This window comes from Camelus ferus, chromosome 19, assembly GCF_009834535.1.
Source record: "Camelus ferus isolate YT-003-E chromosome 19, BCGSAC_Cfer_1.0, whole genome shotgun sequence".
NCBI lineage: Eukaryota > Metazoa > Chordata > Mammalia > Artiodactyla > Camelidae > Camelus > Camelus ferus.
In genome coordinates, this window is record NC_045714.1 from 39,198,648 (window position 1) to 39,224,029 (window position 25,382).

The 25,382-nt window shown below is 49.3% G+C and overlaps 1 protein-coding gene across 2 annotated transcripts in view; it reads right to left on the minus strand.

Annotated features, from left to right (window-relative positions):
* The window catches only part of SOGA1 (suppressor of glucose, autophagy associated 1), a 63,204-nt gene that overhangs the window by 24,896 nt on the left and 12,926 nt on the right, over positions 1-25,382 (minus strand). For both annotated transcript variants that reach the window (XR_001366541.2, XM_014562506.2), the window contains exons 2-6: positions 19,598-19,822; positions 13,896-14,054; positions 4,219-4,281; positions 2,406-3,590; positions 98-244 (exon numbers count right to left, since the gene is read on the minus strand). Coding sequence is in view for 1 of the 2 variants with exons in the window: in XM_014562506.2 (XP_014417992.2) it covers positions 98-244; positions 2,406-3,590; positions 4,219-4,281; positions 13,896-14,054; positions 19,598-19,822 (1,779 nt within the window). In the remaining variant the exon portion in view is untranslated. The remainder of the gene's footprint in view (positions 1-97; positions 245-2,405; positions 3,591-4,218; positions 4,282-13,895; positions 14,055-19,597; positions 19,823-25,382) is intronic.

Sequence of the window (25,382 nt, forward strand, 5' to 3'; positions counted from 1 at the left end):
GGACTGTCCACAGATCACTCTGCGCTGGAGAGGCCTCAGTCACTATCCTCCACCCCACCACCCAGCCATCCCGCCTCTTACTCAGGTCTAGGCCCACCTCAGAGGCATAGGAGTCATTGTCTTCAGCTCGGTAAGGCCTGAAGCTCCGGCTGGGGTCAGGCTTGGAGTCCAAGTCCCCAGTGCGGAAGGCCTCTCGTATCCTGGGCTCCCATTCTGGAAGGTCCCTGAAGTCAGATGGCTGCACCTAGAGGCACAGGCAGAAGAGACTAAAGGTAACCATGGGGAGGGGCACAAGGGGGTGCCAGAAACAGCACCCACCCCAGGCCTCTGGCTCTAGAAGAGGCTCTAACTGCCCACTCAAGGGCAGGGGCCTAGGTGGATTCACCTCCATAGCTCAGACCGAGCCACAGCTGCCGCATGGCAACTACTCAACGAATGTTTGTCGAAAAGGTGAATGACTAGTGGTGAGTGAAAACAGATTCCGTGAATGTTTGTCTTACGCACAAATCTCCTGAGCCAGCCTCAACTGTCCTACCACATGTGCGGTCCCAGCTCATCCTACCCCAAGAAGAACCAAGAGGGAGACCCAACATGGGGCATTCTGCTTGCTTAAAAAAGCAAGATTGAGCCAGATCAACAAGGTACAGATTAACGAAATTTGTTGTCAAAAACAAAGAGTTAAATCTCTCTGTACATAAATGGGAAGACCCCTCCCATTGCTTTTAGGAAGAAGATCAAACCTCCCTGATGCTCTCTGCAGTCCATTTATTTTTTAGGGTTTTTTTTTTTTTTTGGCAGGGGGTGAAATCAGGTTTATTTATTGATTGATTTTTAGAAGAGGTACTGGGATTGAACCCAGGACCTCACGCGTGCTAAGAACGCACTCTACCACTGAGCTGTACCCTCGTACCTTCCTGCAGTCCAGACTCACTCCTTCTCTTAGTCCTTGGACACATCACACTTCTTCTAGCCATGATGCCTTTACACAGGCTATTCCCTCTGTTTAGAACACTCTTCCCCTGGTAATCCATCCTCCTGATCTCAGTTCAGATCAGAGGTCCTCCTTGGCCCGGGGTCTAGGTCAAGCTCCTTGTTCCCAGACCAAGTACCTTTCTTTGACAGCCTTCATCTCGGTTTGTAATTTCACATTCTTTGGCATGACATTTTGATTAACAACCCTCTTTCCCGCTGGATGATATAGGCTGGGGGGTAAGAAGAATAACTATTTTTGCTTAACATGGCACCTCCAGCACTGATCACAAATGGCATGTGAACAATCAATACAGCACCCTAAGTAAATGAACAAGTAGACACATTACAGAAGTGAAATAAGTTGTGGTGGGTAGCAGTGGGTGTAACAAAACAATTTGGGGAAAAACAAATATATGAGAGCATACACACAGAGAAGGAGAGGGCCTGCTGTGACGATGAAGTATTCCAGGTCTGCACCACTTGGCACATAGCTACTGAGTGCTTGAAATGACTGAAGAACTGAATTGTCAATTCTACATAATTTTTATTAACTTAATTTTTTTTGGGGGTAGGTAATTAGGTCTATACCCTCCCCACCATTAACTTAATTTTAAGTAGCCCACATGTGGCTACCATAACAGACAGCACTGCTCCAGAAGGTGAACAGCAGAACCTTTAATGGTAAGAAGCAGTGGGGATGGGGGCTTCATCTTTTTACCCAAGGCATTTCTGAAACTCTTTGAACATTTATGGATTACTTTTGCAGTAATGTTTTTTTTGGAGACAAATGCATTTGCTATTTTAATTTTTCTAAGTAGTAGTTTATAGACATCAAGGCTGGAAGTTCATTACCTTTACAAGCTGCGTTTCTTGCTTTGCACGGGATCTGACCGAAGTTTTGTTTTGTTTTGTTTTAATAATACTTGTTTTAAAATACAAAATTGCAAAGAAACAAGAAAAGAAGAAAGGGTGACCTGGCCAAAAGATAGTGAGTCAGAATCAACCCCTATATCTATTAATAGTAAATGACTAGGTGAACTGTGGTATGGTCACTCAACGACTTCATATCCAGAAAAATAAAGAAACTACTGCTACAGGAGCCAACAAACACAATGGTGAGTGAAAGAAGTCAGGCACAGGTGAGTGCGTACTGTGTGACTTCATTTATGCAAAACTCAAAGACAAACAGAGTGAGGATAGTGGTTAACTGAGGAGGGGCTGCTGGGGTGCCGGTCAAGTTATTCAAGTTATTGTTTTGGGTGATGATTACACGAGTGTGCCCACCTTGGGAAAATTCATTAAACTGTACATTTGTCCTTTGTGGGACTCTCAGTCCATATGTTATGGTTCAGTAAAAGGTTTATATCAAAAAAAAAAAAAAAAAGAAAAAGAAAAAGAAAAAAGTAATAGGGCCTGTGACTGAGACATCTTACCTGGAAGTCTGAGCCAAGGTCTTTGGCCAGAAGAATCTCCTTGGAGGGCCCCTGGGAGCCCAAGCTGGGCAGGGAGGAGAAGGGCTCTGGCTGCTCCTTGGCGGAGCCCCCCAGGACGGCGTCCGCCTTCCGCGTGAAGGCGTTGAGCTCCTGCTGGAGCAAGCTCAGCCGCACCAGGAGGGCGTGGATCAGCTTGGTGTCCCTGGGGCCCTCGCTGTTGTCGGGGGCTTCATGCAGCCGGAAGTCGGCACATTCGTTGTCCAGGTACAGCCGGAGGCCCGCCGAGAAGCCGTTGGCATCAGCCACCAGGACATCGATGGCCTTGCTGACCAGGATGGCCTGCTCCCTCAGCCCAGGCAGCGCCTCGGCCTCCCTGACTCTACAGAGCCGGGCAGTGTGGGGCCCGTGGGCCTCGCCAAGGGCAGCGGGCACACACTGGGCAGAGTCCCCGGCCTCGGCATCCGTCTCCAGCATCGGCCGCGTGCTCTGGCAGGAGGCGAGGTCACAGCGCTGGAGGTTGGAGAGGAGCACCCGGTTCTCGTACTGGAGCTTCTTGACCTTGCCGCTGAGCTCGCCGATCTGCAGTTTGGCGGCTGCCAGCTCCTCCTGCGAGGGCTCGCTGAGCACGGAGCAGCTGTCCTCCGACAGCGTTACGTCCAGCTCATGCTCCGAGCGGTACTTGGCCAGCTCGCTCAGCAGCAGCTTGTTCTGGTCCTCCAACTCAGCCGAGGAGCGCCGTAGCAGCTCGGCCTCCTCCTCCACGAACTGCAGGTGTCGCCGCAGCTCCGCCAAGCTCTCCCCGCACTCACCGCCGCCACCCAGCGCAGAGAAGGCCAGGCGGGCCTCGGGGCCCCCGCAGCCACCGCCGTGATCCTTCATGTCGTCCATCTCCGCCCGCAGGCCGCGGTTTTCCACCTCCAGCTCCACGATGCGGCGGCTCAGCAGGTTGGCTTCCTCCTCCACCAGCTTCAGATGCACCTTGAGCTCGGTCTCCCGTGAGTGCGGTGCGTCGGCCAGCTCCTCCGCCGACAGGGCGCTGTCCAGGTCTCCATAGAGCGAGCGGTACTTGAGCAGCTCCTCCTTCATGCCGTCGTTCTCCTTGGCCAGCTTGGTGAGCTTCTTGCACATGAGGGCGGACTCCTCCTTTGCAAAGTGCAGCTGGCACTTCAGGTCTGCACTGTCCTCCTGGGACCCGATGGGGAAGGCACGACGCAGGAAGGTTAGTGTTGGGAGGCTCAGCTGCAGTATTTCAGGGAGCACTAACTACGTGCTGGGGACAAAGCCCTGACCTTCAAGGAGCTGAGGGTCCAGAAGGGAAGCAGAGAGGAGGATGTTGATATTGCAGCAAAGACGGGGCACCATGTATAGCCTGGGGAGTCCAGGAGGGCTTCCTGGAGTAGGTGACTATTGCTGCTACCACTACTACCATTACTACTTCATTATCCTCATCTGTAAAATGGAGCGATAACACTCGCTCCCTTGCAGACCATTAAGAAAATTAAATAACACAATGTATAAAAAGTGCCTGACACCCTGACAATCCAGGGCCACTGGAGACTATTCCATTCCTGACCTGTGCTATATACACGGCACTTTACCTAGCAGAGAGCATGAGAACCATGAGCTCAGGGTGTAGTTTTGGGAAGTAAAGTAGGCAGCGAAGCTAAGGAAATGAGCAAGGGGAGGATGGAGTAGTAACTGGGGAGGGGTGGGCACCTCTGGGACTCCTGGGGCCACTTGGAGTCAGACTCGGGGCCTTCAGACTAAGGTGTCTAGGGGCTGCACAGGGGCTGTGAAGGCTAATGGGAAGTACCTGCACTGAAGGCTTCTTGTCTGTCTTCCCCAGGGAGCGGGTTCCTCTTTTCTTCAAGGAATGCTGAAGAGAGGTTAAAAAGAAAAGAAAAATTGAGCTGAAAGCTCATGGGGGTGATGCACAATCCAAAGAACAGTCCTGGCTTCTAGGGTTCTGTGGGGACCCCCCCATCAGCCCAGCCTTGTCTAGGCCTTGATCAGCATCAACCACTGAGCCCGAGTAATCTCAAGACCACCCAGTGGGCTGCAAACAGGGAACAGGCCAGAAACACTTAAAATGATTCTGATTACATCTGCCCAGGGTTCCTCCCCTCTCTCCCAACCGTGAAATTGTGATCCAGTTGGCCTGAGCCCAAGATCTGGAAGTCTGCGTTTCTGTTCTTGTTTGTCCTTCATCCATTCACCAAAGACTTCCTGAGCACCTATCATGTGCCAGGCATAGTTAGGTACAGAGAACACAGCAGAGACCACAACAGACAGGCTATCTGAGGGGCATGTTGTAGTGTTACACCCAGATTTCCCCTTCAGAGCTGGGGCATTCCTCCAACTAAGACCTCAAAGCTGAGTCCCCCTCCCAGCAATGGCCATTGGCTGAGGGCAACCGCCTCATCCAAGGTCATGTGCCCTCTCTGGGGGGTGGGGGAAGCCCACATCCAGTGACTGGTCCATGTCCCCTTCCCCAGCTTGGGACAACTGGAAAGGGCCTCCCAGCTCCAGAGCTCCCCATGGGATCAGCTGAGGCCACTGGTATGAATGTCCTGCAGCTCAACTTCTCCTTCTGCCTTGATCCCTGATGCCGTGACTCCAAGGGACTCTTCCCTAAGCCTCTGCATACAAAACTCCATCTCAGAATCCTGATCTCATGAAACTGGCATTCTAGTGAGAACTTTAATTCAGAATGAATACTAATAAACAAAATGAATATGGTAAAACAAATTATAATTACACAGGAGGCTTAGGAATGATGAGGAACTGATCATTTTTTACAACTTAAATTGTAGGTTTCCTTGCAGATTAAAGTAAAATAAGCCTGTAATAATCATCATAATTCAAAAATCCAGAAGCAATAAGGGAAGAAATCAATATATTTGATTAGACAATCAAATTCTACATGGAAAAAAAGTACCCCAAGGAAAGGACAAATATTAATGACTAACTGGGAAAAAAATATTTGCAACATTTGACACTGACAAAAAGTTAATATCCTAAATACATAAAGAGATTCACAAAATAGAGAAAAAAGTCCAACAAATCCATTGAAAAATGGGCTAGAGATATGAAAACCAGTTCACACGCCAAGAAAAGTAAATGGCTCCAACCATAGGAAGATGATTAACCCTATTCATAGTAGAGAAATGCAAATTAAAACTACACTGAGATGCGGTTTCTCACCTATCAGATTGGCAAAAATCCAAACATCTGACAACACATTCTACTGATGAAGCTATGGAGAAACAAGAACACTTATACATCACTGGCAAGAATGCAAAATGGCACAAGCCCTGTGGAGGGGAATTTGAGGAATTGTCATAATAAACATTTCTAAAGTTTCTCAGTGTTTAAAAAAGTCACTCAGATGCCTGATTCCATCCAACACTTCTTCCCATGAGAAAGGTGATTCACATCAGTGGTACATAAAACCATACTTAAGTTGCATTTGACTTTTCAAGTCGGGCAGGTAATTTCTGAGCACACTCCCAGGAGGTCTGAATGAATACATGTGATACCCACCCCCTACCTCTCACACCCCAGCCCTGAAGGTGAAAACCAGTGATCCATCCCAAGCCCCCACTTTACTGAAGGCAAGAGAGAGGTCCCACAGCTAAACCAGAGTTGACCTGGGACCAGTTCTTGACAGAGCTCTTGATCTAGTTCCAAAGACCTGGAAAGAGAAAATGTGCCTTCTCTGACAAGAGCCAGAGTGGAGCCAGCACTGTGATTCTCAACCTGGTGCACATCAGAGTTATGGGGGGGGGACTTAGGGGGTAAAAAAAAGATGCCCAAGGTCCAACCCCAGCGATTCTCATGTAACTGGTCCGGTAGGTCCCAGGGATCAGTATTTTTAAGTACCTTCCCAGGTGTTCTATTGTGAAACTAAGGTTGGAGCCACAGAGCCAGGGAGATGAACCCCAGAAAGGCTGGTAAGAATATCGTGAAAGACCAATCCAATCCTAAAGAGACCTTTTGAGATGCAAATGAGGCAGGAAGGCAGAAGCTGATATTTCAGACGCTGGATGCCAAGAGCAGGGAGCCAGAATTTGAGAAGGGCTGACTGGGGATCTTTTAAAAGCAACAAGGAAAGTGTAGGGAAGAGGGGTGAGGACCACAGAACAACTCCTTCCACAAAGAGCCCCTCCCACAAATGGGGCCTGTGAAGGGGATGCTCAGGGGGAGACCCCCTCCTGGAGAGGTGAGGAGGGGTGTCTGGAGTCAGGAGGTCAGGTTTACAGATCTGGGCATGCCTATCATAAGTTGAGTGGAAGGGGCTGTGACTTCAGCTGGGACCCCCACAACACTGAGTTTGTAATCCTGGGTGAACCCTTTCCTCTTCTTGAAACTTCATTTCATCATCTACAAAACTGAGCCATGGATTAGGTGACCACAGCCTCTTCAAGCACCACAGACTTCCTGGAGAAGAGAACTGGGGTGACAGGAAGGGGTCTCCAAAGGCACTGAGAGGTCCTAATCATCACACATAAAGCAGTAAGATAATATAAAGCCTAAAGCCATTCAAAAGGACAGAGGGAGAGTGAGATTCACTGACATGGTAAAGTCTCTGAGACATCTCGGTAAGGGAAAGAAGGAAACTGTGGAACACAACCTACAGCCCAAATGTCCACCAACTGATGAATGAATAAATAAAATGCAGTATATCTACACAAGGGAATATTATTCAGCCACAGAAAGGAATTCGGTCTTGATAGATGCTACAACACCCTTGAACCCATCAGGCTGAGTGAAAGAAGCCAGCCACAAAAGGCCACATAGCACCTGATCCCATTTACATGATATGTCCAGAATAGGCAAATTCCCAAAGGCAGAAAGTAGATGAGCGGTTGCCAGGGAGGAAGAGGGAATGGGGAGTAACTGTTGATGGGCTCTGGGTTTCTTTCTGGGGTGATGAAAATGTTCTGAAATTAGAGTCGTGAAGGCTGTACAACGCTGTATATCCTAAAAACCACTGAACTGTATCATTTAAAAAGACAAATTTTATGTATGTGAATTATATCTCAATAAAGCTGTTATTAAACAAAAAAAAACAGGCTGGAGGGTGGTGTATATCTCAGCGGTAGAGCTCGGGATTAGCATGCACAAGGTCATGGGTTCAATCCCCAGTACCTCCATTAAAAAACAAACAAACAAATAAATAAATAAACCTGATTCCCCTGCCCTCCCCCAAAATACAAAAAATTTATAGTAACCTATAATGAAAAATATGAAAAGGAATATATGTGTGACTGAAACATTATGTTGTACATCAGAAATTGACACATTGTAAACTGACCATACTTCAATTTTTAAAAAAGTTTAAAAAAAAGAACATGTTACCATTTTTATAAAAATAAGACTCACATGCACGAGTGTATATGTGTGTGTGTGTGCGCACGTGCACCCATGCATATGGGATGGGGGGAATGGTCTGAAGAATACACACCAGGCTGTTAATAGTAACAGTTCAGGGAACTTGCACTTTGCACTTTCCTTCTCTCACATTTTTTGGGTGGAGGGAGGATACAGTCTTCCAGCATTTTCTCTTAACTTTTAAAAAAATTATACAACATTAAAAAAAAATTAAATATAAAAATACATTCTCACTGTAAATCCATGCTGTGCTGACAAAGCAGAAGTCCCTATGTTTACACCCCCACCCATTTTCCTCTTGAAGGTGACCACAGCTGAAGGTCAGCTGGAGCTCCTTCCAAACCTTCAGCTATACTTAAAATACTGAAATAGATGGTGTTCTTTTGGACTTTCTTTCTTTCCTATGTTTACTTGGCTCTGTGATCTTTGATTTTTATAATAAGTACCTTGGGTAGAAGAAAACCCCCAAACATCCAGCATTTAAAAAGACGGTCTGTGTTCATGCTACATTATTATGTACGTTACATAAAACATAATCCCATCTTTATTAAAAAAAAAGAGAGAGAAAAATATACATTTAGGCACAGAGAAAGGCCTAAAAAGAAACAAACCAAACCAAATCATGGGTTAGGCTGAATCAGATGTAGGATTGAGGGAGATGGTTAGGGGAAGCTTTCTTCTTTTATGTATGGTTATTATTATTTCTATTACATTTTGGATAATGCACTCACATAGTTCAAACTTCAAAAAATTCTAAAAGGAATTCAATGAACCCAGTCACCAGTTCTCTCGCCCGAGGCAATCAATGCAACCAGAATCTGATGTATCCATCCTTTGAGGTATGCTAGGCATGCATTTATGTGCTTTTGTAACGAAATTTTTGCTTCACTGAGCTTACATTACTTTTTCAGCAAAAAAAAAAAAAAAAGCATATACACATTTCAATATGTGTGTGCACATAAATAGAAAAAAGTATTAGAGGTACAACATACTGGGAAGTACTCCCACCCCAAACAGTAACTTGGTCATCACTTAGAGGAATTCCCTCTGAATACTGGATTACAGGTGAAAACTTTTCTCCTTATGGGTTACTTGGATTTCCCAGTCTTTCCTTATTACACATATATTATTACGTGTAGGGTGGAAGGGGAAAGTTACAGCATAACGTTTTAAAAATGTACCCTCCCCCAAGAAAAGTCATAAACGCCTTTCCAACAGGTAGAGGGTGAGCTCTGAGTGCCCACCAGAAAGGGAGGGCAGCGGGCAGAGAAGAGGGGCTGAAGCAGCAAAGCTTTTCAGCACTAGGGTGGTTCCAGCCTTTTCTGGATGGAACTGACCCTGCCCCCACTTCATCTAAGCTATTTGGGCTCCCACACTGCTCTGCGGCTCTGGAGGGAAAACAAGGCATGCTCACAGAGCACAAAGACCTTCCTCCCCTCTGCAGGGCAGCAGCTGGCCAGGCGGCCTGGGGGGCTGTGGTGCCCCTCCAGGGAGCCAGGGCCTGTCAGAGCCTCTTTGTGGAGACCCCAGGGGCAGATGTTCTGGCCCTGGGCCTTGGGAGGGCAGGATAGGGCAGGGCGGGACAGCACCCGGGCACCAACAGGAATGCCAGTCACAAGCGTTGGACTCTGAGGGCACTCTCTTTGGCCTGGCATGCAGCAGGGGCTTCCCCACCCACCAGCAACTCACAAGGCCGCCTTTGAGCAGCCATGGTGGCGCCTCTGAGCATCTCTGGTCTAACGGCTCCTCCTGGAGCTATGTCCTCCCTTGCCCTTCTCCCGGAAACTAGTAGATGGTGTCCCTGCCCCTCCAGCCTGCACAGAGAGGCTGCGTGAGCAGAGCTGGGGAGGGGCCCCTGCCGTCTAACACCTTCCATGCTTCTAGGAAACAAAGACCAACCTTCAAGGAATAAAATGAACCTTCTGCCAAAACAGCTGGACAGATTTTCACCCAGTTTGGAGGGGATGTTTGGAAAGATCTCCCTGAAAACACAGACTGCTGTGTGTGTACAAAATTTACTCTACGGGGGACCTGGGGTCAAAGACTGAGGCCTTCTTCCCGCAGAGCGGCTGAGGCAGCCACACAGAGAGGTGGTGTGGCTCAGGGCTAGGGGAGACCATTTGGAGGGAGGAAACAAAGAGTGGTTTGACACGAGCCCCAAATCAAGTCACTGGACAGACGCTGCCAACCACAGGCATTGATTTGCAACGTCTAACTGCTCCTTCCGTGGGCAACCTGCGCCGCAATATGGAGAGCTCCTGGCTAGGAGCAGCAGAAATGTCAATTTAACTAACTGCTTCTCCAGACCCACAGCTATTGTAGAGATTGTGAGAGTGATAACACTGATAATCATTTACCAAGCCCTTACTCTCCACTAATCATTTTACCTGCTTGTCTTGATTAATTCTCACAAACACCTATGACAAAGGATTAATATTCCCATTTTATAAATGAACAAACTAAGCACTGGAGCTCATGTTTGGGATATGATTGGCCCAACGCTAGAGTTATCTGCAAATAAGTGGCAAAGCCAGGAGTCAAACTCAGGCTGGTGTGACTCCAAGTTCGTGTTTGCCTTGCAGCACACAGACCATGGCTAGGCTGCATCAGATGATGACACCAGCAGAACCAAGATCAGAGCCCAGGTGAACTGATGCTGTGGTCAGTGCCCTTCCTACCCCATGAGAGTGGGAATCAGGCCAAGAAGCCTGGGCCAGAGGAGGTTCTTACTAGAATGAGTGGCCTCTTTGGAGGTTCTGAAACACAGTGGGGCCCCAGGAAGGCCCCTGAGTGGGGCAAGGAGGGTAGGGGCACCACCCTAACCATCAGTGTGGCTTTGGGAGTTGGAGAGTCTGGGTCAGAATCCCATCTTTGTCTTTCCCCCAACCCATCTATATGCAGCAAGTCCACTCCTAAAAATACACCCAAGAGAACTGAAAACATGCTCACACAAAAACCTGTACAATAATGTTTATAGCAGCATTATTCATAATAGCCAAAAAGTGGAACAACCCAAAAGACCACCAACTGATGAACGGACAATGTGTGGTATATCCATACAATGGATTATTATTTGGCCATAAAAAGGAGTGAAGTACTGACTAACTGTTTCAACATAGAGAAACCTTGAAAACATGATGCTAAGTGAAAGAAGCCAGTCACAAAAGATCACATATTGCATGATTCATCCACAATAGGCAAATCCTAGGGCGGGAGGGTATAGCTCAGTGGTAGAGCCCATGCTTAGCATGCACGAGGTCCTGGGTTCAATCCCTAGTACCTCCTCCAAATAGAAATAAATAAATAAACCTAATTACCTCCCCCTCATAAAACAAATAAAAAAACCACAATAGGCAAATCCATAGAGGCAGAAAGTAGATCAGGGGTTGCCAGGGGCTGGAAGGAAAAGGGAATGGGGAGTGAGTGCTAAGAGGTACAGGGTTTCTTTTAGGGGCAATGGAAGTGTTCTGGAATTAGATAACGGTGATGTTTGTGTTTGCTTTGTTTTTTTAATATTCCAAGTTCTCCCTTCCATCTTTATTGATTTTAAGATTTTGCACAGAAGACTCTTTGGGGACTAGAACAACAGCAATAATGGTGATGTTTGTACATCATTATGAATATATTAAAAACCAGTGAATTGTACACTTCAAAATGGTGAAGTTTAGGGGTGGGGGGTATAGCTCAGTAGTAGAATGCATGCATGAGGTCCTGGATTCAATCCCCAGTACCTCCATAAGAAATAAAAACAAACAAACAAAAATGTTAAATTTTATGGCATGTGGACTACATCACAATTAAACAATTGCCAAGAAGAGCCACCTATAAAATGGGGACAAAAATCACTGTACCTCGGGAGGCTGCTGGTTACACAACGTGAAGACATAAAACACCTGGTACAGAGCAAGCACTCAGACACAGCCACTATGGTATAATAAATCCCATCAACACTGATACTGGCTTTCTGCCTAAAATATAAAGAGGGGGAATAATATTAGATTGGGGGAAGGCTGATATTATGATTTTTGAGCTGCAGCCCAGCTGGCAACAGCGCCACTGCAGCGCATGGCTGGGGCTGGCCACCCTCCCTTTCCTCTAGCAAAGAGCCATCTCCATGGCAACCACATCAGCTCAGACCAGGGGCTCCTATTCCCAGCCGGGTGACAGCATCGCCACAGCAACCTGTCAGGATGGCAAAGGCAGATCTCACTGATGGGACTGGAGCAGCTCTGGCAGAAGAATTGCTAAGGGACCCTCGTCTCCATAGAAACCACATCAGGAAGGAGAGGGAGGAGGGAGAGGGCAATCAGCAAATAAACACAGGGCCACGCCTCCTTGCCCAGATCCTAAGACACCAAGGGGCACATCAGGGAATGCTAGACCAGCCTCACTGACATCACCTTCAAAGGGGAAGTGAACCAGTGTTTCATGAGCACCTACTGTGTGCCACGCACCACGAAGGGCTCTTTACATGCTTGACTACATTTAAAATGTCACTAATAATAACCAACCCCTCCCTCTCAAAAAACTTAACCACAGCAATCATAGACTAAAAAGCAGAAGTCATTTCCTACCCTATTCCCACCATTTCTAACGCCTCAGTTTGGCAAGTTTTCCCCTAGACTTTCCTCCAGGCTACGCATCTGCACATAAACACACATGCTTCAAAACCAGTTTGTTCTCTATGGCTTTCTAAAATAATTACTGGGATTGCACAACATATATGCTTCTATAACTTTCTTTTCCTGCTTAACGATATACCTCAGAGATCCTTCCATGTCAATGCATGTGTAGCTACCCTGTTTTTTAAAATCATGGGAAAGTCTACCTAATATAAAATTTTCCATTTTAACCATTTTTCTTTTTTGCTGCAGTAAAATATACATAACACAAAATTTCCCATTTTTAGGCATTTTCAAGAGTACAATTCAGTTGGCATCATTACCATTCATCTCCAGTACTTTTTCATCATCCCAAACTGAAATGCCTCACCTATTAAACAGCATCTCCCCGTGCCCTCCTCCCTCCAGTCCCTGGTAGCCTCTAATCTACCTTCTGGATCTATGAACTTGACTAAGTATCTCACCTAAGTGGAATCACATAATACTTTCTTGTTGCGTTTGGCTTATTTCACTGAGCATAATCTTGTCAAGGCTCACCCACATGTGTGTCGCGTGTCAGAATTTTAATCTTTCTTAAAGTTATACATACGTTGTAAGTAGATACTACATTTTTATTTGTTTATTGATGGAAATTTGGGTTGCTTATGCCTTTTGACTATTGGGAATAATGCTGCTATGGACATGAGGTTACAAATACCTGTTCACATCCCTGCTTTCAATTCCTTTGGACATCTACCCGGGAGTGGAATTGGCTTGTTTGGTGATCCTATGTTTAATCTATTTCAGGAACTGCCATACTACCTTACTCTTTTTAACTTCTTCATGGAGTTCTGTGGTTACCCTATCCTAGTAATGATCATAAACAACCTCGTAAGCTGGTTGTAGTAACACATCAGGGTGTTATTACCCTGATGTCACAGATGAAGAAAGTGAGACTTAGAAAGGGGAGGTGGCTTTAGGGTCTCAGCCTCATCTTTGCCGAGGAGAGGCTGGGTGAACTCAGGCGAGCTCTCCCTCTCTGCCTCCGTTGCCTCTCTTACGATGGGAGCAGGCTGACCTCCAAGGCATTTTCTGAAATAGTCTCACCTTTTCACTATCAAGGGTGGCAGCAATGAGATGTATGAAGGTGGTGCCCTGTGCTGTGGGCCAGGCCATGGAGGGCAGGAGGGGCCTCCCCCAGCCCTGAAGCAGCCCTTGGTAGCAAACACCTCCGACCTCCACACTGAGAAGCCTTTTTTTGGCACATCACACAAACACACCCAGAGGGGACGGCAGGTGAAGGACTGTTCTGGCCTCAGGGCTGTGGTGTATGGCCTCAGGAAGGTGAGGATTGTGTCCCAGAACAATGTCCGATCATAGAATACTTTGTGAGCAGCCTGACTGCCCAGAGGGTTTGAACACACTGGCTGGGTGGGGCTGGCACATGCCCACCAGGCCCAGGCTTGGCCCTGCCCGGGGCAGATGGGGCCCTCACCTCTCTCGGCCTCTCCAGCTCCGTCTGCAGCACCTGCTTGGCCAGCTCGGTCTCAATGAGCCGCTGCCGAAGCTCTTCATTCTCCTCCTCCAGCCGAACCCGTTTCTTCTCCACCACCTCAAGCTCCTTATGCAGCCGCACCGAGATGTCCTTGGAGACCTAAAGGTAGGTGATGAGCAGAGCATGAGTGAGCCGAGGGGCCATCCCACCTCGGCCGCAGAGCAACCCCAGGGCAGGCAGGTACTCTCTTCACCCCCACTTAGCAGAAAAGGAAACCGAGGCACAGAGAGGTCAAGTAACTTACTAAGGGTCACACAGCCAGGAAGTGGTAGAACTAAAACCCAAACCCAGGCACCCCATGCTCCCTATGGCCACATCATGGTTCAGCCCCCAGGAAGCTATAAAGGCCCTGCCTGTTCTGAGCAATGCCTTTTCATTTATCTGGGGCTTTTAATGCTTCCAAAAGCCTCTCCCAGCCACCCTCTTACCTAATTCTCATAAGAGCCTAGGGCAAGACCAGAACTCATTTTAAAGAGAGGGTAAACCCAGAGCAAGATGGGCAGTCCCAGAGCCACCTGAACCCCATCTCTGCCAGTGACCAGCATATGATCCTGGGCCAATCATTCCCTTATTCTGGGCCTCAGTCTCTTTAACCACAAAATGGGTATAATAATAATAGCACCAACTTCACAGGCCAACAGGAGGACCGAATCAGCTACTGCACAAAAGCCTTGGCCCAGTGCCGACACAGTGAGCGCTGGGTGAGTGGTGGCTGCTGCTGGGAGAAGCTGAGCCCAGTGGGGGCATGACTTGTCAGGGGTCACAATGTGACACAAACCCTGAGGTCTGTTTCCAATTGTCTGGGATAGAGAACATGCTCTGAATGACAAAGGCTAGGCAGAAGTCCAAGTCATCCCTACAAAGAGAAGCTAACAGAGCTGCAAACTCCAATCCCGGTTCCAGGATTCTGCTGCAACAGCACCCCGTTTCCTCGAGGACCCCTCTGTCCTGTCCCCTGCTGGCTGGGATGAAAGGCCAAGAAAGGGGATCTTTTCTCTGGGGATGAGGAAGGCCCTTCTGAGCTGGTAAATCACAACAAGACTCCATCCCTGAGTGAATTAAGCACTACCATTTGTTGAATACCTACTATGTGCCAGATTCACTCATCTTCACCTCATTTCTGCTTCCATTTTACTGGCATGCAAGTGACTTGCTCAAGGTCACACAGAGCTAGTGAGGGCCAAGTTGGGGGCAGCTCAGAGGCTCTGGCTAAGAGGACAGCATGGCCAGGGCTGCAAAAGGGGTATGAGGGCTTTGCCAGCAAGAGGTTTGCGTAGGGCAGACAGCCCAGCGCCTCGTGCCTGCCAGTCTCGAAAATGACCCTGGCACCTCCTCCCTGCCGGAAGGGAAGCGGGCCCTCCCTGGCTCTGCCTTCTGCCTGGGCCCAGGCCCAGCTTGGCACAGACCCCTTGGCAGTGTGTGAGGCAAGCCAGGAAAAACAACGGCCAGAAAGGAAATTCAGCCCTGCCTTCCCCTCCTCTCTCTGTTGCCCACCACCTCTCTCTGCCCCTGAAGATCTCCAAGGACAGCCAGAAGCTGGCCCAGGAGGCTCCTCCCACAGTCTCTCTAAGCCACCAAATCTTTCCTGTCCACATAGTGGGGTAGCAATCCCTTACTACCAGAATGAGGACTCTGCTTGGGCTGGCTGAAACACAACAGGTGCTCAAAAATATAATGATTTTTAATGCATTGTCCAGATTACTGCTTCACCTCTGTGCACTGATTTTATCTGACTTGGTCAACACCCCACCTCACTCTGGAGTTTAGTGTCAGGGTTTTGCTGGAGGTGTTCAGCCCTCAGGCTTCTGGCTGTGGTCCCAAGCTTCAGGCTGTTAGGTCACTCAATGAGGCCCTGTCCTGATTAGTGTCCATCCATTCATTCATCCGCTTAGCCCCTGGAGGCAGGAGTGATGGGGCACAGAGGTCAAGGCCCCAAGCCAGGCCTGGGCTCCTAACACCTCTGTGTCCCAGTAGCAGCCAGGGTCTGGCACATACTAAGTGCGCAATAAATGCTTATTGGATGATTAAACAAATCCAAGATTTCAACAAGCAAAAAGGAAGGGAAATGGAAGAGTAAATGACTGAAATATGGGAGATGAACCTGCCCTAGTTTGGCTGGTGATGCTCCTCCTAACTGCCCACACCCTGCATTGTCTATAGAGGGCTGTGTGCCCGACTGGGATGAGGGATCAGCTGCTGGGGCCCAGGGCTCCTCTCAGTCTGGAGGGGTCACACCATCCCCACCATGGCCTCAACCTGGACAGGTGAGCCCTCCTTACCAAAAAGGCATGACCCATGTGGACTCCTGGATCATCCTGGGTTCATGTGTGACTGGATTTTATCCCTTCCATAAGTCCCCAGTTGCCTTCTGCCCCACTCTCCATGGGACCCCCCTTCCCCATCTGCTCTCCACCCCTACGTGATGCTTTATGAAGAAGACCTAGTCCCAGGCAGATCACAGAATTCCAGTGTGGACAAAAGAGCCCTTTATCTCAGATCCCCACAGAGCCCTGCGCCCCTGATGGAGGCCCACAGGAGCAAAAAGCACGCCTCCTGGAGGGCAGGAGCCTTGTTGCCTAGGCCTGTCCCTTCCCCTCTCTGGGCCCCTTGGCTCTACAGATGATCATAGAATCAGCTGTCACTTCCCAAGCACCCACCACGCGCCTTTCATCCCTTTGGCAAGTGCTGTGATGATTATCTTCAGAAAGAAAAGGTCACTTGCCCAAGGTCATGCAGCTAGGAAGCTAAGAACCAAGATTTGAAATCAGGGGGTCAGCTCTGGAATCTCGCTCTCAATCTGACCCTGCTGTTGACTTGAAGACACATTATATTAATATCAATAGTAAAAGTATTAATCATAAGTGCAACAGTGGGCTCACTGTGTCAGGGACTCACAGGGCCCCACTTACCTGTCTCATTTGATCCTCTCATGATCCTCTCAACTACCCCCAAGGTAGGGGGGCTGAGATACTGCAGGAGGTGAAGCAGCTGCAGCTTCCGGAAACCAGGGCAAATCCCCAAATCACAAACAAATGCTCTCAGCCATGAGGTCACTGTTTACAGCACTGGGGCCTGGCTCCTGCCAAATGCAACCAGCAGCCTCCAAGCCACAGCCACCTCCCTCATTGGGCCCCTCTGCTCCTGGGCCTAAGGCTTTCAGGTGTCCCTGTCACTGTGACTCCTCAGGGAGGGGGATGGGAACTCTCACTAAGGAGCACTCCCCGTCCAGGCAGCATCTGGGCTCTGTGTAGCTAAATCTTCTCTGGAAGCCCAGGAGGGCAGAAATGTCACCCCCACTGTGTGGAGGAGGAAACTGAGGCTCAAAGAGGGGAAATAACCTGCTCAGGTTAGGCAGGAATTAAATCCAAAGCCAGAACTTTTTCTCCAGCAATATCTACTTCTAAGAAATGTTTTACTGGTGTGTCCTTGACAAGAGTCCATTCAGGTGGTAATTTTCATCCCAGATCCCTAAGACCTGACACCCTCCCACAGGATCCCAGGCCCTAAGAGGAGGGCCTGGGAATCTGCACTGTGACAGACCTTCCAGGTGATACTTATCCACCCAGGGAGGTGGAGATTCTGGTCCCTCTTCCTTGCACCGGCCCCAGCCACCTGTCCCACTAGTGCCCTTTAAGTTCTTCTCCTGAACAAGAACAGTAACACCCCAATCAACATTTGCTCTTTTGCTGGGGGAGCGTCCCGAGGCAGACTTTGCTCAGCATGCTTTTTACTTGAGCTGTTTCATTTTATCCTCACAAAAATTTCTACCCCATCCCCACCTCCAGCTCCATAAAACCACTGGAGCAGCAATAGCCCTGAAGATTCACCTGCTCTAAGCCTCACATTTAACAGGAGGGGAAACTTGAGGTCCCAAGGCATGGGGGTGGCCCCATGGCAGTAGGGGGATGGGCCAAAGAGCTGGCAGAGCAAGTCAGAGGATCCCCAGGGATACTCTCCCAGGCTGCAACAGGTCCCCTTCCACACCTGGATCCATCAAGCCCTCCCAGGCGATGCCAGGGAAGTCAGTATTCTGAGAACCTCCAAAAAATGCCCCAGAACATCCCCAGCACATGGGACAGAGTGAGGTGACCAAAGCTGTCCAGCCCAGGCCAGAGTGGATGAGCTCAGCGCTCCAGCTGCAGGCGCAGGGAGAGGCGGGAGGGAAGGGGGCAAGCCAGTTGCTGATTGGCTAGTTCAAATCCCAACAGAAGGGGCCCCTCCCCTCCACCCAGACTCCAGAGAGCCTCTCCCCTAGACACACACACACCACACACACACACACACACCAGCTGCTCTCAGCTCCTCCCATGGAGGCTCCAGCAACCCAGCCAGCCTGCTCCCAGCCCCTGCCTTTTTCCACCCTTTCCTCATCTAAGGCTGACTTTTCTGTGTCCCTGCCCAAAAGCTGGATCAAAACTCAGATTTGTTTAAGCTCCTGGAGCTCCCCCTCACCCCACATCTCCCAATCCAGTGCCTGGAATTTGAATAATTGTGTAACGATTTAACCCAGGAGCTGCCTCCTCAGATAGAGGTACACTTTGAACCTGGAGATATAATCTTTCCAACCTCAGTTTCCTCATCTGTACAATGGATCTACAATTCCACTGTGTGCAGGGCATGTGCAGGACAATGGGAGATGCAAGAGCTGCATGGGGCTGTGCTCACTGTTTACCTCCCCTAACAGGGGCCCTCTTCCTCCAACATTCCTCTTACTTCTGCCTCAGGCCTCAGCTCAGAGGTCATCACCGCAGGAAGGCTCCATGGGCCCCCCAAGTCTACACCAGATGCCCAATCCCCGGCTCCTACATCCCCGATGACACTGGGCTGAGTTCTGAGACGTGGGGGGCCAGGAACCTCGGAGTTCTCAGCCCCCAGACCAGAGCTCACACATAGGTAGGGCAGACTTCTCTTCTAGAGGCCCCATCTGCCAGCCGCCGACCCATCCCTTTCCTGCTCTCTAAGGCCGAGAGCAGCGAGGGGAAGCAGCAAGGCCTGGAAGGCTGATGCATCTGTCCCCCACAGGCAACCCAGAGGGTCACGTGACCTTGGACAGGTACTTCCTTTCTCTGAGCCTCACTTTCCATATTCAGAAAATGGGAATAATAATAACAGTTAACATTTTTGAGTGCTTACAGTGACCTCTTACCTACCTTATCTCATTTGATCCTCCTAGAACCCTGAGAGGCAAGGGCTGCTGTCACAACCATTTTACAGGTGAGGAAATTGAAATTTAGGTGACTTGCTCAAAATGATAAAATTAGAGCATATTAAAGCCAAAATTTAAACCAGCCCCATTCAACTCCAGGCCTTCACTACACTCCATCAGCACGATAAAGAAACCTCCATGGAACTATGCAGGGACAGCCTGGAGTCCAGCACCAGGTGTGTGGTTGAAACTCAAACAGCAGCTGCTGCAAGTAGGATTCATATTATGAGGCCACTTTGGGACATCCCTGGTAGAAGGCCCATCAGTTCACTAGGGATGCCCATTTTACAGATAAGGAAGCTGAGGCCCAAAGAGAGATTAGAAATTGCCCAAGGACACACAAGGAGTGAGCTGACCTGGACCCACTCAGGCTCGTGACCCTATCCCCCAACAAGGGCACTTGTGAGTGTTGTTGGGGGGTGGTGCCCAGGCTTACCTTTACGTCTTGCTCCAAGCCGCGGATGAGCTCACCGTCCACCTGGCCAGTCTGGGCAGCACGGAGGCTGCGGCGCTCCGCCTTTCGCAGTCGGTACTGCAGAATGCGACAGGTCTTGCTGGCCTGGTCCAGCTGCTGCCGCAGCTCCTGCAGCTGATACACATCCTCCTCCATATAGACATCCCGCATCTCCAGCATCTCTGCCCGAAGCTCCTCAATCTCATCCTGCAGAGGGAAGGAAAGGCCAGGTCGCTGGGCCCTGTGGCAGTGGCCAGGGTGCTTGAGTGCAGGCCACACCCAACACTGTCCTAGACGCCTCAGGGGTCTGGGTGTGATAGTCTGAATAATGGCCCTCTGAAGATGCCCATGTCCTAATTCCCAGAATCTGTGAATGTTACCTTTTATGGCAAAGGGACTTTGCAAATGTGATTAAGGATCTTCAGACTGGGAGATCCTCCTGGATTACCTGCGTGAGCCCAGTGTAATCACAAGCATCTGTATAAGAGGGAAGTAAGGGAATCAGAGTCGGCGAAGGCGACGTGGCAGAGACCAGGGTGATACACGCTAAAGATGAAGAAAGGGCCACGAGCCAGGGGGTGCAAGCAGCCTTTAGACGTGGGAAAGGGGAATGCAAGGGCTGGAGCCTTGCCAACACCTTGGTTTTCAGACTTCTGACCTCCAGAATTCTAAGATAATAATCTGGGATTGTTTTAAGACACTAAATTTGTGGTGATTTATTATAGCAGAAATAGGAAACTGGGGAAGCAGGAAAGGCTCATTCAACAAGCATTTATGAGCACCAACTGTGTACCAGGCTCTGTACAAGCACATGGGGGAGGGGGAAGGAGAGTGGTGACCAAGACTAATGTGGCCCTTTCTGTATCATCTGTGTGGAGCCCCAAGTCTCACTGGCGAGACACACAGTAAACCGACAAAAAAAAAAAAAAACCTCAGATGTGCTTAAGAGCTATGAAGACAAGAAACCAAAAAAACCAAAACAAAACACCTGGGTAATATGTTAGAGTAATGGGGGAAGGTGTTATGTTAGAGGACACGGTCAGGGAGGCCATCTCTAAAGAAGGGACATTTGAGCTGAGGCAAGAAGAACAGGTATGCAGAGAAAGAGGCAGGAAGTGATTATTCCAGGCAGAAGGAATAGTGTGTGCAAAGGCCCAGAGGCAGGAAAGAGCTCAGTGTGTCAAGATACAGCAAGGTGGCCAGGGTAGCTACGGGGGTAAGTTGAGGCTGGGGATATTGAAAAGGGCCAACCACCCAGGGCCATGAAGGGCTGAGTAAAGAATCTGAGTTTGGGTTTTAAGTGGAGGGAGTTGGGGGGGGGGACCTCACTCCTGACCACCTCTGTCACCAGCTCCCAGATGTCCTTCACTTCCCCTTTGTCACCATGAGCATGTCTGCAGTTTTTTATTTACTAGTTTGTCTCTCAGAGAGACTGTGAGTGCCCGGGGGCTGCCCCATGTCTACTCCCTGCTGTATCCCCCACACCCAGCACAGGGCCTAGCATTCTGTAGGCTCCTAACAATATTCACGACATGAATGAAGGCACGTATAGCTAGTTAGACAGTCACAAAAAGACACACCAACGTGAAACAATCATTAGACACAAAGTGTTAGGGGATGAGTTGGGGAGACCCAGCAGAAGAAATGGGTGATTATTATGTCCAAATGCAGATGTGAAAGCTGAGTCACAAATGGAAATACTACTATCTACTGTTAGTGTGACTGAATGGATTAAATAAGATTGTACACTAAAAAGAGAAACTGAGTCACAGAGAAAGGAATGACTTGCCAAAAACATCCCTGAGGAGCCAGAGAAAGCACCCAAGGATAGTGCTGGTGGGACGTGGGGTGGGTCCAAGAAGAAAAAAACCCACACTCTGCAAGCCCTGGAGAGGGAACACAATCTGGAGAGCTGTGTTTACCAGCCTCTGAGCCCCTTCTTTTCCCAAAGAAAATGGGTGGCTCCCTACAGGGGAATGGCCTGGGGTTGTCCAGCACCCTCTGAGACTGGGTGGGTCCAGGGTTAGGGTTAGGAAGCAGTACCTTCAGGCTGGTTCTTAGTATGAAGGCTCACTGAGGTTTTTACATCCATCTGTTTGTACCCAGTTACTCCTGGGACCACTTCTCAAATAGTTCTGAACTCAGAAGAGGAAGACAGGGGGGACAGGTATCTGCTTCTCCCAACTCCCAACAGATACTGTCCCGTTCCCATCATCAGCTAAAGGGTCTGATCCCCACTGGCCACCACAGCCTCGCCCCAGGGGTGGGTTCAGCAGCACCTCCCAAAGTGAATGATTCCGCCTGCACCAGCTGCAGAGGAATGGTTATCTTACCAGGACCCCTCACCACCTCTACCGCGTTATACACACAGACGCACCACCCCAACACCATGCCCAGTGGACAGAACTAAAAGTGGAGAAGGAGGAAGTGGGACAGTCAATGATCACACCAGTTACAGAAATGAGGAAGTGAGGGGTCCACATGCCATTTCAGCTGGCAGATTAAGGAAGCATAAAGGAAACAGCACTCAGGATGTACAGGCCAGTTGGCTGAATCCAAGCTAAATTAGCCTCCAAATGGGCCTGTGTTCAAATCCTCACCATACTATTTACAGAACCTGGTGATCGGGAGGATGTGAGGATGGATCCAAAGCTCAGGATGAGCCAAGAGGAAATGCAGGAGATACACAAGCTAATGATGCTGGGCTACATTAAAAGATGTATGGCATTTAGATCATGGGAGGTGACATCCCTCAACATAGGACCACATCCAGGGCACTGGAGTCATTTGCGGGCACCACTTATTTTTTTTAACATTTAAATAACTGATTTTTCTATATATAGAAGTAAACAACGATCATAGAGACAGTTTTGAAAATATAGAAAACATAAAGCACTCAATTCCTCCACCTGGTCCTGAATTGCAGTGGTTCTTAAAAAGTGTGGTCCCAGGACCAGCAGCATTAGCAACACTGGGGAAATTGTCAGAAATCTTCATGTCCCAACCGAGACCCAATGAATTAGAAATCTTGGAAATGGGGCCCCCCGACTGCCTTTAATGCAGGGTGTTTCCTTCCAGTTTTTTCCCTACATGGGCAAGAGTCATGTTTCTCAGCACACAAGTCCCAGCCCAGAGCCTGACACAGAGCAGGGTCTCAGTAAGCATCTAGTGAATAGGTGAATGAATGAATGATCTTTCTCACATAAGCAGCTGTCTCTCCCTTCACCACAGTCAGTTTTTGAAAATGCAGGATGTTGCTTTCATGCCAGCTCCAGCTCTCTGCGGTGGCCAACAGGGGCCCGGGCAGGCCCCTTGGGGGCTTGTCCCAGCTGCAGGCAGAATGCGGTCAGCATCTCCTGGCACGGTCCATGTGAGAGGGCGCGTCCACAAAGGCCAGCTTGTGGCCTGCACGGGTCTGCTGGGACGTGGGCAGCATTTGCTGGTGAAGGCAGGACTTAGGCAGAGGCTGAGCTTTCAGGGTCTGAGGCAGGGGCTGGGAAAGGGGCTGCTGGGACACTGGGATGGGCCCAGGAGGGCAGGACCCTGCTTTCCACCGGAGGTTCTTAGACCTCATTGAGCCTCCCAGGCTCCAGGGACTCCTCCATCCAGGGACTGTCATGGGGAATCAGCAGGTGGTGGGGGGGAGCTCAGCCTTGCCTTCAAAGGCAGCTCAGTGGCCTTGCTGAGCCTCTCACCCCAACCGGGTGGAAGTGGGGAGGGTGGGGCCAAACTCCACGGGACTCAGCCAGCCTCATGGCTACACAACAAGGTCGTCAAGGTCGTCAGAGATCCCCTAAACCTCATCCCCCACCACAGACAGGAACAGGCCACACTGCCCAGCAGTGCCCACCTCAGAGCCTGGGGCCCCCGATTCTCAACCCCACAGTCAGAAAGGCTGGACTAAAGAAGCTGAGGAAAGATGCCCAGACTCGGCACGGCCTGCCAGGTCCTCCAAAACCATCCCCTCTGGCCACTCCTTCAAGTCAACCTCTCTTCCCATTGAAGCTTAACCCAATTATTTAACCCTGACTTGAGCACGGGGAGTGGAGGGGGGACAGGTAAGGGGCATCCACACTGCTGCCAGGGTAGTTGGCCTTTCCCTTTGTAGAAATGTTTATTTTGCTCTGATTAAAGAGGTAATACCAATTTATTGGGGGAAAAAACTTGAAAAAAAAAACCAGATAGGTTTCTATCTCCTCCACTACTTCCCAGTGGTTTCTGCCTCAGGTCCAAATTTCTTATCCTGGTATCTGAGCCGGCCCTGGTCTCCTCCTCACTCCTGTCTTGCCTCGGCCCTTGCATCTCCTGTCCCATGTCCAGATCTGCCACAACCGAACAATAGCTACCCCCTATCGGGAGGCTCACTAATTACCGGCCTAAGCACAGCACATGCACAATAGTTTGATCCCTTACCAATCCTGGCAGGTAGGTAGTGAAAATGTTCCCACTTTGCGGATGAAGAGACTGAGGCTCAGAAGTCTCCCAGAGCTGCTCAAGCAAAGGAGGGGTGGAGTTGGAATCTAAATGGGCCCTGTGACCCTGGGCCAGTGCATCTGAACTGTGTGTTCTACTCCCAGGTTTGCTCAGGCTATTCCCTCTACTAGAAAGGCCTTTGCCAGGCTAACTCCTCATTTTCTCATCCTTCCAGAGTATTCCCTACTCTCTCAGTCTAATTAAAACCCCATACTCAGAACTCCATTCTCCTCCTGTGCTGACAACTTTAGGTTGCATTTGCCTGTTTTTAGGTCTATCTTCCCCAAGAGCTGGAGGGAAGGGTAGATACTGGGTCTGACTCTTGTCTTGCCTCCAGCATTGCCGTGGACGGGACGTTGGAATGGAGCAGGCAGCCATCGCTGTCTGTGGGTAGATGAATAAATGAAAGGAGTATGACTTCTGCCCAGGCCCTCCTGATCCCAGCCCCACGCCAGCTGCAAAGAGTCAGGGAAAGCCTGGGATTCTCTAGGGCTGGCCTCAGACCCCCATGCCACCCGAGGAGGATAGGCAGGGTCTTTCTACCCAAGGAACCTCTGGTCACCCACTCCCTGCCCACAAAGTGCATCTCTGTCCATCTCCCCTCATACCTTCTAATGACCCATGAGGTCAGCCTACAGCCTCTCGGGGGCAGACCCCCTCCCCGAAATGGACTGGTTCCCAGAAATCCAGGGGGAATTGGCCAGGAAGAGTCTAATGGTCCATGCTGGGCCAGAGGGACAAACATGAGCTCACACTACCGCTAATAATAGTGTGGCCTTGCGCAGCAGCACGGGGCTTCACAGTTTACAAAGACATTCCATGTGAATCATCTCATGGGTCCTCACAAAAGCCCCACGAACAGGCAGGACAGGAATCACCATCTCTGTTCTAGAGGAGAAAAACCAGAGGAGCACGGGGAAACTGGGCTGTGTCCAAGGTCACACCGAGACACCTCCAAGCAGGACTCAGGTGGTAGACTTCAGGCTCTTTCGTCTGCACCAGAATGTAGGAAGTCCATGAACTTGGATGGGAAGGGAAAAAACCCACATCTTTACTTTTGTTAATGCTAACTAAAAAGTAACATTTCCTTCTATTCTGGACAAGCCATGATTATACCAGCAGTGCTTAGGACTTTGGCACCAAAAGAAACCACAGATATTTTCATATCACATAACAGTTGTCACAGAAATGTCAAAATATTGTTTACACTCATCAGTACTTTGAAATCACAGTGGTTAATAGACTTGTTACTAGATCTTACAAGTTAATAAACATGTAATATTATTATATCATA